This window comes from Dendrobates tinctorius, unplaced genomic scaffold (assembly GCF_039654945.1).
Source record: "Dendrobates tinctorius isolate UK_male_01 unplaced genomic scaffold, ASM3965494v1 ptg000120l, whole genome shotgun sequence".
NCBI classification, from domain to species: domain Eukaryota; kingdom Metazoa; phylum Chordata; class Amphibia; order Anura; family Dendrobatidae; genus Dendrobates; species Dendrobates tinctorius.
The window spans coordinates 41,165,076-41,182,310 of NW_027361788.1; the positions used below are offsets into that span (position 1 = coordinate 41,165,076).

At 43.3% G+C, this 17,235-nt stretch overlaps 1 protein-coding gene across 1 annotated transcript in view; it reads left to right on the forward strand.

Annotated features, from left to right (window-relative positions):
• Positions 1-3,720, forward strand: part of ATP6AP1 (ATPase H+ transporting accessory protein 1) — a 48,085-nt gene extending 44,365 nt beyond the window's left edge. Inside the window, exons 9-10 of the mRNA XM_073541232.1 lie at positions 22-265; positions 2,710-3,720. Of these exons, the coding sequence (XP_073397333.1) occupies positions 22-265; positions 2,710-2,919 (454 nt within the window). The 3' untranslated portion in view covers positions 2,920-3,720. The remainder of the gene's footprint in view (positions 1-21; positions 266-2,709) is intronic.
• Positions 3,721-17,235: the final 13,515 nt, after the last annotated feature.

A 17,235-nucleotide genomic window follows, 5' to 3' on the forward strand; every position in this document is an offset into this window, starting at 1 on the left:
GTATGTTGCCATCTTTTGCAGTTTCCAACTGGAGAGCCGCAAATTTCCGGTATCCGCACGATTCTGGTTCACCCTGAAACGCGTGGAAATTTTTAACGGCACCCTGAATGCCACTTTCCTGGCACCCCAAGTGAACGCTCCCAGTAATTACTCCTATCACTGTGAGTACGTCAGCAGCCTGCCTAAATACGGATCTCTCCTGGTCCAGAACAGCAGCGATAAAACCCCAGGCTTTAACTGGCGCCTCACCATCAATGATTTTCAGGTAGGTGGGTACCGACGTCACAGAATTCTAGACATTATGAACCTGTGCCCATCTTTATAGGGATATTTCATAGCTTGTATAGAGATTACTTTATAAATACATTATGCCAGAGCTAAAATCTCCAAATGTCCCACTTGTTCAGTTTCAGTTCAGAGCTCGCTCTGGTGATTAGCTTTTTTGAAACTGTCATCTTTACAACATATGCTATACAATAGAGCGCAGCTCTAGAGAATAATTAGGGATGTAACTCAGGATCAGCACATAAGTAATGTATGTACATATTGACTGCACCAGCAGAATAGTGAGTGCAGCTCTGGAGTATAATACAGGATGTAACTCAGGATCAGTACAGGATAAGTAATGTATGTACACAGTGACTGCACCAGCAGAATAAAGAGTGCAGCTCTGGAATATAATACAGGAGGGAACTCGGGACCAGTACAGGATCAGTAATATATGTGCACAGTGACTACACCAGCAGAATAAAGAGTGCAGCTCTGGGGTATAATACAGAATGTAACTCAGGATTAGTAATGTAATGCATGTACACAGCGACTGCACCAGCAAAATACTGAGTGCAGCTCTGGAGTATAATACAGGATGTAACTCAGGATCAGTACAGGATCAGTAATGTATGTACACAGAGACTGCACCAGCAGAATAGTGAGTGCAGCTCTGGAGCATAATACAGGATGTAACTCAGTATCAGTACAGGATCAGTAATGTAATGTATTAAATAAGTAAATAGAGAAAGGCACCGCGCTCACAGGACGATTCAAAGATAATAACGTAAAAGTGAAAGTCCTGCCTTTCACACATAAGCCCGATTGGGCTTATGTGTGAAAGGCAGGACTTTCACTTTTACGTTATTATCTTTGAATCGTCCTGTGAGCGCGGTGCCTTTCTCTATTTACTTATTTAACCCTTTTTTGGCAGAACAAGCACAGCTTCTGTCTAGGCACCAGCAGCCCTCCTTTTCTATTGGTAGCGCCGGTGTATATCTGTATACTAATGTAATGTATGTACACAGAGACAGTATGATACAGGATGTAACTCAGGATCAGAGTAATGTAATGTATGTACACAGTGACTGCACCAGCAGAATAGTGAGTGCAGCTCTGGAGTATAATACAGGATGTAACTCAGGATCAGTACAGGATCAGTAATGTATGTACACAGTGACTGCACAAGCAGAATAGTGAGTGCAGCTCTGGAGTATAATACAGGATGTAACTCAGGATCAGTAATGTAATGTATGTGCACAGTGACTGCACCAGCAAAATAGTGAGTGCAGCTCTGGAATATAATACAGGATGTAACTCAGGATCAGTACAGGATAAGTAATGTAATGTATGTACACAGTGACTGCACCAGCAGAATAAAGAGTGCAGCTCTGGAATATAATACAGGAGTGAACTCGGGACCCAGTACAGGATCAGTAATGTATGTGCACAGTGACTGCACCAGCAGAATAGAGAGTGCAGCTCTGGGGTATAGTACAGAATGTAACTCAGGATTAGTAATGTAATGCATGTACACCGTGACTGCACCAGCAAAATAGTGAGTGCAGCTCTGGAGTATAATACAGGATGTAACTCAGGATCAGTACAGGATCAGTAATGTATGTACACAGAGACTGTACCAGCAGAATAGTGAGTGCAGCTCTGGAGTATAATACAGGATGTAACTAAGGATCAGTACAGGATCAGTAATGTAATGTATGTACACAGTGACTGCACCAGCAGAATAGTGAGTGCAGCTCTGGAATATAATACAGGATGTAACTAAGGATCAGTACAGGATCAGTAATGTAATGTATGTACACAGTGACTGCACCAGCAGAATAGTGAGTGCAGCTCTGGAGTATAATACATGATGTAACTAAGGATCAGTACAGGATCAGTAATGTAATGTATGTACACAGAGACAGTATAATACAGGATGTAACTCAGGATCAGAGTAATGTATGTACACAGTGACTGCACCAGCAGAATAGTGAGTGCAGCTCTGGAGTATAATACAGGATGTAACTCAGGATCAGTACAGGATCAGTAATGTAATGTATGTACACAGTGACTGCACCAGCAGAATAGTGAGTGCAGCTCTGGAGTATAATACAGGATGTAACTCAGGATCACTACAGGATCAGTAATGTAATGTATGTACACAGAGACTGCACCAGCAGAATAGTGAGTGCAGCTCTGGAGTATAATACAGGATGTAACTCAGGATCAGTAATGTAATGTATGTACACAGTGATTGCACCAGCAGAATAGTGAGTGCAGCTCTGGTGTATATACAGGATGTAACTCGGGATCAGTAATGTAATGTATGTACACAGTGACTTCACCAGCAGAATGGTGAGTTTAGCTCTGGAGTATAATACAAGAGGGGCTGTATAATTACTTTTTATGTTTGTATTTAATTCCACCCTTCTCTCCTAGATCCAGGCCTTCAATGTGACTGGCATGAGGTTTTCTTACGCTAGTGACTGTGCAGGATTCTTCTCTCCCGGCATCTGGATGGGTCTCATCACCACTCTGCTCTTTGTTTTCATCCTGACCTATGGACTACACATGGTGATGAGTCTAAAGACCATGGATCGCTTTGACGACCCCAAGGGACCCTCCATCTCTGTGCCCCAGAACGAATGATCTCTTTGTTGAACTCTTCCCTAGTCCCCCTTACTGCAATGTCCTCTCCTCCCACGTCTGTGTCCAGGTCCTACCACATTCCATCTATTTTTCTCCCAGACTGTTGTCTTCACACAAGTGCCCGTGTGTGAGGGGTCCAATTTACCTGTGTGTTGTCGGTGATTGCTTCTTGGCATACCTCTACCAATGGCTGAGGCGTAATAGATCTCATACCTCAGCGGTGGGGAAGGGGGGCACTTTTTTCATGTTTACTGTCCTGACATAGTATTAATAGATTGAAGGGTTAATTAAGCTTATAATCAAGCATCCTTTCATTTATAGAACTGCATATTTAAGGCTTAGTCCGTCGAGGAAGCAGTAGCCATGCCTTTATTTTCAGTTGCCCCTTCTGTGAAATCCTCCCATCCTTGGGCTCTGCTTGAATAGAAAATTACTGAAAACATTGACAAATAGTAACTCACATGGATGGGCCTAAGAAGGCACAACATGGCTCCGAAAACGAAAAGCTATCTGCAAAGTTTTCTTGTTGCCCCCCCCTTGTGTTCCCAGCAGGGGGAGCCACCACGATGTAGAAATTCTCTAGGATGTGTACATAGAAGAGTCGCTATTTATTTGTGGTAATGTGGTTGGATAATGCTGGGATCTGTAGTGCATTGACTGCTTCAGTCACGTGATTCTGTGTTGGATATCTCATTGTGTTGTGTTCTCTAAAATGAATGAGCTAAGTTCAATTTTTTTTCCTCTGTAACTATTCACTGTATAAATTATGAAAAATGAAATAAATCTTCCTGTGGTCGTGTTTGTCACGTTGTGGCTTCTGCTTCATTTACTGTACATTGACCAACTCAGCTCTGCTACATCTGTACAAAGACCAGAGTTTGCTGGGACAATACCACAATTGGTCCCATAACTACAACATGCAGACATTCACCCCCCAGATAAGACCCCTGTATTGCTTCAGATGCTAGACTTGGACTCTTAAATAAGTGTACGGCCTGACAGTGAAAGCAAAACTCTTCCCTGTGTGATGGCCGATTGTCACACGATTCTGGTTCACAATCATGCAGCCATTAGTGGGCGCAGTTTTGGCCGCACTGTCTTGCCCTACCCCAATTCTGATCCTGGATCAGATCACTAAATTAATTTAGACTTCAGACCTCTAAACTAAAAAGCTAGGAGTCTTTCTTCTGGCTCAGAAGCGGACAGTCTGTGGCCATAAATTGGCTGCAGTGGTAACGTAGCGCCCCCCTGATGGAAGAAGAAGCGAGGAGACTGGCAGAGGTCATCAGGAACCTTACAATGGAGCATTGTGGGTCCAAAAGATGAATGCAGACCTCCTAAACAAGTCAGACCTTTAAATTTATTCTGGCCCTAGACTAAACCCTTACATTTAGACATCAGATCCCTGAATTTAGACCCATGACCTGTGATTTAACCCTAACCACCAAACCCCTAAAATTGTGGACCTGTTTCAGATCCCAGACCCTTATATTTGAATCCAGATCACACACCGAAGTTGCTATAGACCCCACAGTTAATCAGACTTCACGTCATGGAATAGTTGGTCATTTATTTACTGCTCCTGACTTCTCTTTTTCTCCAAGCCCTGCACAGGGGGGTCCTGGGGATCTCTGGACTATAGGGCCTCAACAACTCACAATTGCGACCCCCTATAGTCTTACCGCTCCTGGTTTTAATCTAGTATACCACTTTGGGGGTTCTACGACAAACCTAGATTAAGAACCAATGCGGCTCTGCTACATTTGTGTATTAAAACAGAAAAAAGGGGACTCAAACATAGAGTGCTAAAAGTGGAATATGATTATATATAGTAGGTCAAAATATAGGTAAAAGTAAGATAAAACTACCACATAAATAGAGTACCACTACGAAAGATCGGACCAAATAAAAATGGACAATCAGAAGAAACCGACAAAAACCACGCAACTGAAAAGAACCGACTAAATTCCAAAGTTATACAAGTATAAAATTTCAAATTTTATTAATATATCAGGATTAAAAAATGGTATGTGATCACAATATACATACAAAACAATACACATCTGTATGCTATAACAAATGGGGCCCAACAAATTAGAAATATAATGAGAATGTGAATATCACAAAAATTACAAGGATATACAAAAAATTAAACAACAAATGTATGTGATAAAAGCTGTGACAAGATATATATTGTGTGTGTGTGTGTGTGTGTATATATATGTGTATATATACCTATATATCTGCTAGTAAAAAACTTCTATTGTATTATTGTACTTAAAAAGTAATGTGCAAAAAAATAGTGCAAAAAACATATGCACCTATATATGTGCTAGTAAAAAAACTTGTATTGTATTACTGTATTTAAAAAGTAAAGTGCAAAAAAGTGTAAAAAAAAAATGCACCACTTAGTATAAGTATAAACATGAACAAGAAAATGCACCATTTGTAGTGAATAAAAAACCACAAGGAATAAAGTGATAGAGTGCAAATAACAGAAACACCACCAGGTGTCAGTATATCCAGGAAAAAAACCAGTACACATACTGGATAAGAGAGTAAAGGGAAATGTACAGTATAAAGATATGATGCTGAATGTCAGTGTGTCCACATCTACTATTCATGGACCAGGAGCGGGTAAAAACAGTAAACACAGGTAAGTATTATAGTATATTAGTACTAGAATATGACTCACAGGGTAAGGGCAGCTGCTCCTGGGCACCCTCCCAACGCGCGTTTCGGCGCGCTGCCTTCATCAGGTCACGAAGGCAGCATGCCGAAACTCGTTGGGGGGGGTGCCCAGGAGCAGCTGCCCTTACCCTGTGAGTCATATTCTAGTACTAATATACTATAATACTTACCTGTGTTTACTGTTTTTACCCGCTCCTGGTCCATGAATAGTAGATGTGGACACACTGACATTCAGCATATCTTTATACATTTCCCTTTACTCTTTTATCTAGTATATAATGAATTTAACATAGTTTACTGTTTTTTCCTGGATATACTAACACCTGGTGGTGTTTCTGTTATTTGCACTCTATCACTTTCTTCCTTGTGGTTTTTTTATTCACAGCAAATTGTGCATTTTTTTTATTCATATTTATACTAAGTGGTGCATTTTTTTTTTTTTTTAACATTTTTTGCACTCTATTTTGCACTTTACTTTTTAAATACAATAATACAATGGAAGTTTTTTACTAGCACATATACACTCACTGGCCACTTTATTAGGTACACCTGTCCAACTGTGTGTTAAGACTTAATTTCTAATCAGCCAATCACATGGCGGCAACTCAGTGCATTTAGGCATGTAGACATGGTCAAGACAATCTCCTGCAGTTCAAACCGAGCATCAGTATGGGGAAGAAAGGTGATTTGAGTGCCTTTGAACGTGGCATGATTGTTGGTGCCAGAAGGGCTGGTCTGAGTATTTCAGAAACTGCTGATCTACTGGGATTTTCACGCACAACCATCTCTAGGGTTTACAGAGAATGGTCCGAAAAAGAAAAAAAATCCAGTGAGCGGCAGTTCTGTGGCCGGAAATGCCTTGTTGATGCCAGAGGTCAGAGGAGAATGGGCAGACTGGTTCGAGCTGATAGAAAGGCAACAGTGACTCAAATTGCCACCCGTTACAACCAAGGTAGGCAGAAGAGCATCTCTGAACGCACAGTGCGTCGAACTTTGAGGCAGATGGGCTACAGCAGCAGAAGACCACACTGGGTACCACTCCTCTCAGCTAAGAACAGGCATCTCATGGCTACTTTCAGCAGGATAATGCGCCATGTCATAAAGCTCGAATCATCTCAGATTGGTTTCTTGAACATGACAATGAGTTCACTGTACTCAAATGGCCTCCTCAGTCACCAGATCTCAATCCAATAGAGCATCTTTGGGATGTGGTGGAACGGGAGATTCGCATCAGGGATGTGCAGCCGACAAATCTGCGCCAACTGTGTGATGCCATCATGTCAATATGGTCCAAAATCTCTGAGGAATGCTTCCAGCACCTTGTTGAATCTCTGCCACGAAGAATTGAGGCAGTTCTGAAGGCAAAAGGGGGTCCAACCCGTTACTAGCATGGTGTACCTAATAAAGTGGCCAGTGAGTGTATGTATATATATATATATATATAATCTCTTGTCACAGCTTTTATCACATACATTTGTTTCATTTTTTGTATATCCTGGTAATTTTTGTGATATCCACATTCTCATTATATTTCTAATATTTTGGGCCCCATTTGTTATGGCATACAGATGTGTATTGTTTTTTATGTAAATTGTGATCACATACCATTGTTTAATCCTGATATACGAGTATAAAATTTCAAATTTTATTAATCTAACTTTTGACTTTAGTCAGATCTTCTTAGTTGCGTGGTTTTTGTACATTTGTGTATTGGAGATAAATACTGTTGTGTGATGCTACAAACAAAAATGTTCACTATTCTCTGTGGTGCCATGGGGTCCCAAGCTGCATACACCCTCCCTACTCAGCTGAGCAAAAGACTCGATTGCAGCCCCTGGTCCAGTTTATCATTTGAAGCACATGGTGACCTTGTAATCTGAAATATCTGGTCTTACCTAGGACTACACTTGTTATCACAGTGCACAAAAGAAAGCAAAGCGACAATTTCGCTCTGCTATGTATGTTTTTGGCTTTTACATTTTTTCTGCTCTGGTGGCCGTCACTGATGTATTGATTACTCGGGCTAATTATAGGGACATCTGTCGTTCTCTCTGGGATATTTGACTATATGGGGATGAGAAGGTGTCTTACCGCCCACTGGCCCCTACAGGGTTCCGTCATGGGTTACTTAGTACACAATGAAGGGTGTGCATGCAGATGGGCTTTGTAGTGGTGTGCATTTAGGTTTTGCATTCTCTGGTCTCATTCTGTTAATTGACAGAAGTGCCAGGACCAGCTCTGGGGGGATGGGGGTGACCAATGCAGTCATCTAGGACCAATCACCTGGACGCCCAGAGCTGCACCCCCATTCATTTAGAACAAGACAGATTTGAGACCTCTAGATGTAACTGTTGGATATGTTTGCATTCACTGACTGCAAGCAGAGATCTGGAGAAAGTCTTCTGCAATTATGTGTTCATCTGCTCAACCACACAGCTTTTTTGTCCCATTCTGCTTAAATCTTCTTAAAGGAGCCATTATTGATTTGTCATGGGCCAGTGTACAGTATGTACTACCTACCCCATGTGAGGTCTTTATGTTCCCTGTAGACTGGCATCTAGCGCCCTCCTGCCCTGGTCATACAGAAGGTGCTAAACAGTAGACTGCTCCTCCATTAAATGAAAGGGTCTTGTTATGAATGGGTCACCGAGGAGAAAAAAGCAAAACAAGCTAAGTCACAGAAAACCAGAGAGGTTGGTAACTATGCAGATTGCAGATCCCTGATCCTACCACAACAATTAGCAGCAGCCGTGGAGCGTACCTACGATGTTCCTAGATGCTTCGTCACAGCCGGAGGACTAAATAACCCTGAAGCAAGAAAAGGGGGAAACTAACTGCCCCAGAGCAGACCCCAAAGGAAAGACAGCCCCCACACATGTATTGACGGTGAAACAAGATGAAAGCACAAACACAGGCAGGAAAATAGGCTGAGCAAACGAAGGGGCCCAAGCTAACAGGAAAGGAAAGGAAAGTCACTGTCTGCAACCTTCAAAAAACCCTACAAAAATAATGTCCAATACTTCTGATAGCAAATTAACCCTGAAGTCACTAGACTTCTCCCACTATATCAGCACTCTGAAATATTCTGAGACAGAGCAAAAAGAGGCCAAACTAGTAAGGGACAAAAAGCAAATTGGAAAATACTGATAAATAAGTGGAAATTCAGCGCAGCCCCAGCTGGGGCTGGCTGACCACCCAAAAAACTGAATAGACCAACAAAATCAAGTGTGAACATTAGCAGAAAAACTTAGCTTTAGATGACTGGAACAGAGCTGAAAACCAGAGTTGACAAGCCAGAAGGAATCACCAGCAACTGAATAGGGCGTCGGCTGTCTTAAATCCAGTCTGAGATTCCTGAGATCCAATCGTCATCTTCATTAACAGGTGGCAGATCTCTACTGATTAAATCAGCCTCACTACCTCCTGTTACCACCAGAGGGAGTCTGGAAGGAGAACTCACAACTGGTGTACCAGAGAATGAACTCACAACAGTACCCCCCCCTTGAGGAGGGGTCACCGAACCCTCATCCACGCCACCAGGCCGATCAGGATGGGCCCGGTGAAAAGCACGAACCAATCTATTGGCATGAATATCAGAGGCGGAGACCCAAGAATTATCCTCCTGACCATAACCCTTCCATTTGACCAAATACTGGAGTCTCCGTCTAACCAAACGAGAATTCAATATTTTCTCTACCTCATATTCCACATTGCCTTCAACCAACACAGGGTCAGGAGGTGCTGCCATAGGAACCACTGGCTCAACAAACCTCTTCAATAGAGATTTGTGAAATACGTTATGGATCTTGAACATAACTGGAAGAGCCAATCGAAACGAAACGGGATTAAGAATCTCCAAAATCTTATAAGGTCCAATAAATCTTGGCTTAAATTTAGGAGCTGCAACCTTCATAGGAAACCAAACCATATCCCCCACTTTAAACCGGGGACCAATGGTCCTATGCCAGTTGGAAAATCGCTGGGCCTTTTCCTGAGAGAGTGACAACTTATCCACCACTTGGTCCCATATCTGCTGCATTCTCTTAACCACAGTGTCCACACCTGGGCAGGACGAAGATTCCACTTGCCCTGAAGAGAATCAAGGATGAAACCCAAAATTACAGAAAAAGGGTGACATCAAAGTGGCAGAACTAGCTCTATTGTTCAGAGCGAATTCAGCCAAGGGCAAAAATGAGACCCAATCATCCTGATCAGCAGATATAAAACATCTCAAATAAGACTCCAAGGTCTGGTTTGTTCTCTCAGTCTGTCCATTGGTCTGGGGATGAAACGCAGAGAAGGATAACTGAATTTCCAGATTGGAACAAAAGGCTTTCCAGAATCTGTAAACAAACTGGACTCCTCTGTCGGACACAATGTTCTCAGGAATCCCATGTAACCGAACCACCTGTTGTAAAAACAAGGGCACCAACTCAGCGGAAGATGGCAACTTTGGGAGTGGTACAAGATGGACCATCTTCGAAAATCTATCACAAATCACCCAGATAAGTCATTCTCTGAGAGACAGGAAGATCAGAAATAAAATCCATTGAGATATGGGTCCATGGCCTCTTGGGCAACGGCAAGGGCATCAGCAACCCACTAGAACAAGAACAGGGTTTAGACCGAGAACAAGTCCCACAGGACTGTACAAAATTCCTGACGTCACGAGATAAGGCAGGCCACCAAAAAGACTGACTCACTAAATCTCTGGTACCAAAAATACCTGGATGACCAGTCAATGCGGAGCAATGAATTTCAGACATCACTCTCTTTCTCCACTGGTCAGGAACATACAATTTTTCCATAGGGCAACGCTCAGGTTTACCCTCCTGAAATTCCTCCAGGGCGCGTCTCAAATCGGGCGTAATGGCAGAAAGAACTAGCCACTCACCTAGGATGGTAGTTGGCTCGGTCACATTAAGAGAATCGGCAAAGAAACTCCTAGAAAGGGCGTCTGCCTTAACATTCTTGGTGCCCGGAAGAAAAGAGACCACAAAATTAAAACGCGTGAAAAACAAGGCCCATCTAGCCTGCCTAGGAGTCAAGCGTTTGGCCGACTCCAGATAAATCAAATTCTTGTGATCGGTGAGGACCACAACTTGATGTCTAGCTCCCTCCAACCAATGTCTCCACTCCTCAAATGCCCATTTCATAGCCAACAATTCCCGATTCCCCACGTCATAGTTGCGTTCAGATGGGGAGAACTTTCGAGAAAAGAAGGCACAGGGATTCATCTTAGAAGTCACAGGGTCTTTTTGGGACAAAACAACTCCTGCACCAATCTCAGAAGCATCTACCTCCACCTGAAAAGGAAGTGAGACATCAGGTTGCGGTAAAACTGGAGCTGAAGTAAATCTCTGCTTAAGCTCCTGAAATGCTGAGACAGTCTCAGGAGACCAATTCAGAACATCAGAGCCCTTCTTGGTCAGATCAGTCAGTGGTTTGACAATACCAGAAAAATTACCTATAAATTTACGATAGAAATTAGCAAAACCCAAAAACTTCTGGAGGGCCTTCAAAGAAGTAGGCTGAACCCAATCATAAATGGCCTGTACCTTGGCCGGGTCCATTTCAATAGTCGATGGAGATAAGATAAATCCCAAAAATGAAATCCTCTGTACACCAAAGAGGCATTTCGATCCCTTAACAAACAGGGAATTCTCCCTCAAAATCCGGAACACAGTCCGGACGTGTTCCATATGAGAATCCCAATCACTAGAAAAGTTCAAGATATCATCCAGATAGATGATCAAAAACGTATCCACAAAGTCACGGAAAATATCATTCATAAAGGACTGGAAGACAGAAGGGGCATTAGTGAGCCCAAAAGGCATCACCAGGTACTCAAAATGTCCCTCCGGCGTATTAAACGCCGTCTTCCATTCATCCCCGTGCTTGATGCGAATAAGATTATACGCCCCCTGAGGTCAAGCTTAGTAAACCAGCAGGCACTCTTAACTCTGGAGAATAAAACAGACATCAGAGGTAACGGGTACTGATATTTAACCGTCATCTTGTTAAGGGAACAATAATCAATACACGGTCTTAATGAAACCATCTTTCTTGGCCACAAAATCAAACAGCACCTAAAGGTGATGAGGATGGTTTAATATGACCCTTCTCCAATGACTCCTTAATATAGGATCGCATAGCATCATGTTCGGGTACTGATAAGTTGAAAAGCCGACCCTTGGGAAATTTACACCCAGGCATCAACTCAATTGCACAGTCATAACTCCTATGAGGAGGCAAAGACGCCGACTTGCTCTCACTAAATACATCAGAAAAATCGGCTAGATAATCAGGAATATCATGAGACTGAGGAGAGGTGGAGAAAACAGGAGCGTCCCTAAGGCTAGTTTCACATTAGCGTTTACGGCCGCAGCGTCGGGCTGTGCACGGCCGCCGCTAAGCCCCGCCCCCTGCCGCGCCTCCGCTGGTAGCTCCACCTACGGGCGCATGACGCTGCATTCGTCCTGCGTCCCCTATCTTTATCACTGGGGACGCAGGCCGTGCGCAGTATGCCGTCAAAAGGACGCATGCGCCGCAAAACGCATACCTGTGCTAAAGATAGGGGACGCAGGACGCATGCAGCATCATGCGCCCATAGGCGGAGCTACCGGCGGAGGTGCGGCAGGGGACGGGGCTTAGCGGCGGCCGTGCGCAGCCCGACGCTGCAGCCGTAAACGCTTATGTGAAACTAGCCTAAGAACACACTGACAACTCCAACTCACCACAGACCCAGATTTCCAATCCAAAACTGGATTATGAGTTTGCAACCAAGGAAAACCCAGAACAATGGTATCATGCAAATTATGCAGCATCAAAAATTTACAATTTTCTTGGTGGTCTGGGGCAACTTGCATTGTCACCTGGGTCCAAAACTGAGATTTATTCTCCGCCAAAGGAGTAGCATCAATACCCCTCAAAGGAATAGGCGTCCGCAGAGGCATCATGGGAAAACCACAACGTTTAGCAAAGTCCAAATCCATTAGATTCAACGCTGCTCCTGAATCCACAAAAGCCTTCGTGGAAAACGTGGATAAGGAGCAGATCAGTGTAATTGCCAAAAGAAAGTTAGGTTGTACACTGCCCACAGCAAATGTGTGTGCAAAACGTTTCTCTCGTTTAGGGCAGACAGAAATAGTATGAGAGGCATCTCCACAGAATAAAACACAGCTTATTACGCCTTCTAAACTCCTGACGTTGCGCCCTAGACTAAACCCCATCACATTGCATAGGTTCAGACGTTTGTTCAAAAGGTGGCAGCGCCTCCTGTGTAGTTTTACGTTCACGTAAACGCCGATCAACTTGAATGGCTAATGACATAGAATCATCCAGACCAGAGGGAACAGGAAATCCCACCATAACATCTTTTACGGTCTCTGATAAACCCTTCCGAAAGAGAGCTGCCAATGCACTATTATTCCATGTAGTAAGGACCTCCCACTTTCGGAATTTTTGACAGTATAACTCTGCAGAATCCTGACCCTGATTTAATGCCAACAGGGTTCTCTCAGCTTGATCAACAGCATTAGGTTCATCATACAACAACCCCAAGGCTTGAAAAAATGCATCCACATTAGTCAGAATAGAATTTTCAGGTGTCAGAGAAAAAGCCCAATCCTGGGGATCGCCGCGCAGCAAGGAGATGACATTTTTAACCTGCTGCACAGAGCTCCCCGATGAGTTAGGCTTCAAGGCAAGAAATAATTTACAATTATTCTTAAAATTCAGAAATTTAGACCAATCCCCAGAAAACACATCAGGAGTAGGGATCTTAGGTTCAGCAGCATGTGACTGAATGAGGTAGGTGGAAATTCCCTGCACTTCAGCAGCAAGCTGCTCCACACGATCAGACAATTGCTTAATCTCCATTAGGAAAAAAAAATTCCTACGGCCCCAGAAAGAAAAGAGGAAAAAATATATATATAAAAAAATTCTGACACTTTTTTTTTAACAACTTTTCCCTGCTTTTGAGTACCCTAGAATCTACGGTATGGTTGGTGATTCTGTTATGAATGGGTCACCGAGGAAAAAAAAGCAAAACAAGCTAAGTCACAGAAAACCAGAGAGGTTGGTAACTATGCAGATTGCAGATCCCTGATCCTACCACAACAACTAGCAGCAGCCGTAGAGCGCACCTACGATGTTCCTAGGCGCTTCATCACAGCCGGAGGACTAAATAAGCCTGAAGCAAGAAAAGGGGGAATCTAACTGCCCCAGAGCAGACCCCAAAGGAAAGACAGCCCCCACACATGTATTGACGGTGAAACAAGATGAAAGCACAAACACAGGCAGGAAAATAGGCTGAGCAAACGACGGGGCCCAAGCTAACTAGAAAGGAAAGGAAAGTCACTGTCTGCAACCTGCAAAAAACCCTACAAAAATAATGTCCAACACTTCTGATAGCAAAATTAACCCTGAAGTCACTAGACTTCTCCCACTATATCAGCACTCTGAAATATTCTGAGACAGAGCAAAAAGAGGCCAAACTAGTAAGGGACAAAAAGCAAATTGGCAAATACTGATAAATAAGAGCGGAAATTCAGCGCAGCCCCAGCCGGGGCTGGCTGACCACACAAAAAACTGAATAAACCTACAAAATTAAGTGTGAACATTAGCAGAAAAACTTAGCTTTAGATGACTGGAACAGAGCTGAAAACCAGAGCTGACAAGCCAAAAGGAATCACCAGCAACTGAATAGGGCGTCGGCTGTCTTAAATCCAGTCTGAGATTCCTGAGATCCAATCGTCATCCTCATTAACAGGTGGCAGATCTCTACTGATTAAATCAGCCTCACTACCTTCTGTTACCAACAGAGGGAGTCTGGAAGGAGAACTCACAACTGGTGAACCAGAGAATGAACTCACAACAGGGTCTATATGATACCCTATAAAGCTAAATTAGTAGTCTCAATGTTTAAACCGGGTGATTGGAAATGTAATGGAGCTGAATCCTATGGTCCAGCGCATCACCTCCACATTACGGCATTTGCAGCTTTATATGAATTGATATCCTCTTTCTAGTATCTCAGGATGTTGAACGTGCCAAGAAATAGGGATGTTGGGTGCAGCCCAAAGTCCCAGACATCAGACCTATGGCATTAGTCACACAAAGAAGAGACCCAGCATGGAAAATGATTGCCCACTGATTGGGGCCGGCTTCTTATTAATACAGTAAGAATGAACCGTTACCTGGGGTGTTGGCAGTGGGGCGACCCCCTACTCCTGCAGCTTCGGCATGGACTTCATGTTTGGGGTGTTCTATCATATAGGTTAACATCAGAGTGGGCTTAAAGGCACGGGCATACGCCGACCTGTCACTCACCTTAACTAGAGTAGTACATTGGATGAAGCATTTCCATACGAAACGCGCGTCGGGTGTGGTGGGTTCCCCGCGTGTGCCTCCTTGGTAACTATGCCTTACTTTCTAATCAGCCTTGTATACCTGTTGTCTATTGGCACTGATTGGTAACTACTGTTATTTTCACTGGCTTTGTGCAATTATGGACACAAATTTGATGCTGATATTTTTTTTCGCTTTATGTATTTATATTTATAATGATCTTATTAACGTGTCCTTGATTGCGTATAGCAGGTGAATCTTTTTGTATTATTCAATACTATTTATATATATATAGTGCCTAATATGATGTGTATAACAGTGTAAAACCTATTTTTGGTGATATTTCTATATATCTGATTTTATGTGGTATATATTGCTTGCAGGGGTTTCTCCGTGGGTTACCCACCTCTTTTCTTGTATTTGTGGTGCCTTATTAGTTTATGTGTTTCCTAATAAAGATTTTTGTCATTTATTATGATACGGCCCTGTGTGAAGTTTTGTTGTTGGTTTCATAGAGTAAGTAGCACATTGTAACAACAGGTCTGCTATAGAGTTCCCATAGGATTGTATAAGGCAAAAGTATAACAATACTGTGTCCAGGTTAATTCCAACGCCGTGTCAGATGAGTGGGGGGAAAGGGGTCCGCCACCCTTCAGTTTAGGCTTCGGTGGACGTGCTTTGTTTTAGGGCATAGTAACTAGAGCAGTGGTATACGGGATGGCTCATGAGGCGAGCTCCTCTGTATACAACCTATTAGGGATGCTATAGAAAGGGGTCCTTGTCCTAAACCCTCCAAACACATTCTGTAAGCCGCCTCTAGACAGCCATGTACAAGAAGGATGGCGCCACGTAATGCAGCAAGTATAGCCATCTACGGCTCTGGGCAATATATATCAAAAGAGGACAGGAGAAGACCCCCATGGCACATGTATATGTCACGTGAATGGAATATTATGACATCCCTCCGCTTCTCTAACTTACTAAATCCTATCTCCCAAGTGTCCGGGATCCAGAGGAACACTCATGGAAGCCATTTCCAGCTATAATTGTGTCCTTGAAATGAGCAAAGTGGTGGAGCAGGGAGCTGTAAGCACCTTGCTCCACCAACCAGCCATCATGGTCTGTGACTTCTGGACTGACCGCGGGTCCCCTGACCCAAACTCACCAACCTTATATATGTTTATATGGCAGTTGGCTCCAGTCAGACGCCCCGGAGATCGGGCCTGGCAGTGTAATCCAAGCACGGTCTGGTGTAAAACCTGCCTAAGAGCTTGTTCAGACAAGCAAATCAGTCTGTATGCCTTGGACCCATCATGGCGGAAAAAAAAATCACATTCCAAGCACTCTGAAACAGTCACATACGTCACTTTTTCATGACGACTGTCTGGATACAGCCGAAGGAAAAAATGTTTTCCTTAAAAATAGAGGATTTTCCTCTTACGTTCTCCTCTGTCAGACATCCATTAAACACTTATACAGAGTCAGATAGCCACCTATGTTCAGAATCGCAATGTGTACGTTAACATGGACGCCGTACATATGGTGACCACGCTACATCCGTTTTATCATACACCCATGTTTAGAGGGCGGTCCGAAAAAAAAGTGGCCCTCAAAGCGATTTTTCATCAAATGACATGAACACATATTGGTCCGGCAGCATCCCTCTTGAGGTAAAATATGCCAAGAGGCGTGAGGGGTTATAAGGGGGGATATTTTGTATTTATGAGGTGAGGGGTTATGAGAGGGGACACTTTATATTTATTTATGAGGTGAGGGGTTATGTGGGGGACATTTTTATTTATGAGGTGAGGGGTTATGAGAGGGGACACTTTGTATTTTTTTATGAGGTGAGGGGTTATGAGGGGAAACATTTTGATTTATGAGGTGAGGGGTTATGAGGGGAGACATTTTTATTTATGAGGGGTTATGAGGGGGGACATTTTGGTTTATGAGGTGAGGGGTTATGAGGGGGGATATTTTGATTTATGAGGTGAGGGGTTATGGGGGGAGCATTTTTATTCATGAGATGAGGGGGTATTTTGTATTTATTTATGAGGTGAGCGGTAGTGGGGAGGACATTTTTTTTTTTTTTACTTTTTGACATTGCAAATATTTCGTTAACGTTTCGTATGTGCTCCAGTGTGAGCGCAGTAGGTGACACACGATTCCTGTCAGGCCATTATGTAAGGCTCAGCACAGGACGCAGACACGACATCACAGCATCACCACAGCAGATGATGCAGCCGCGCAGTGATCCGCAGCCGCAGCACCAGG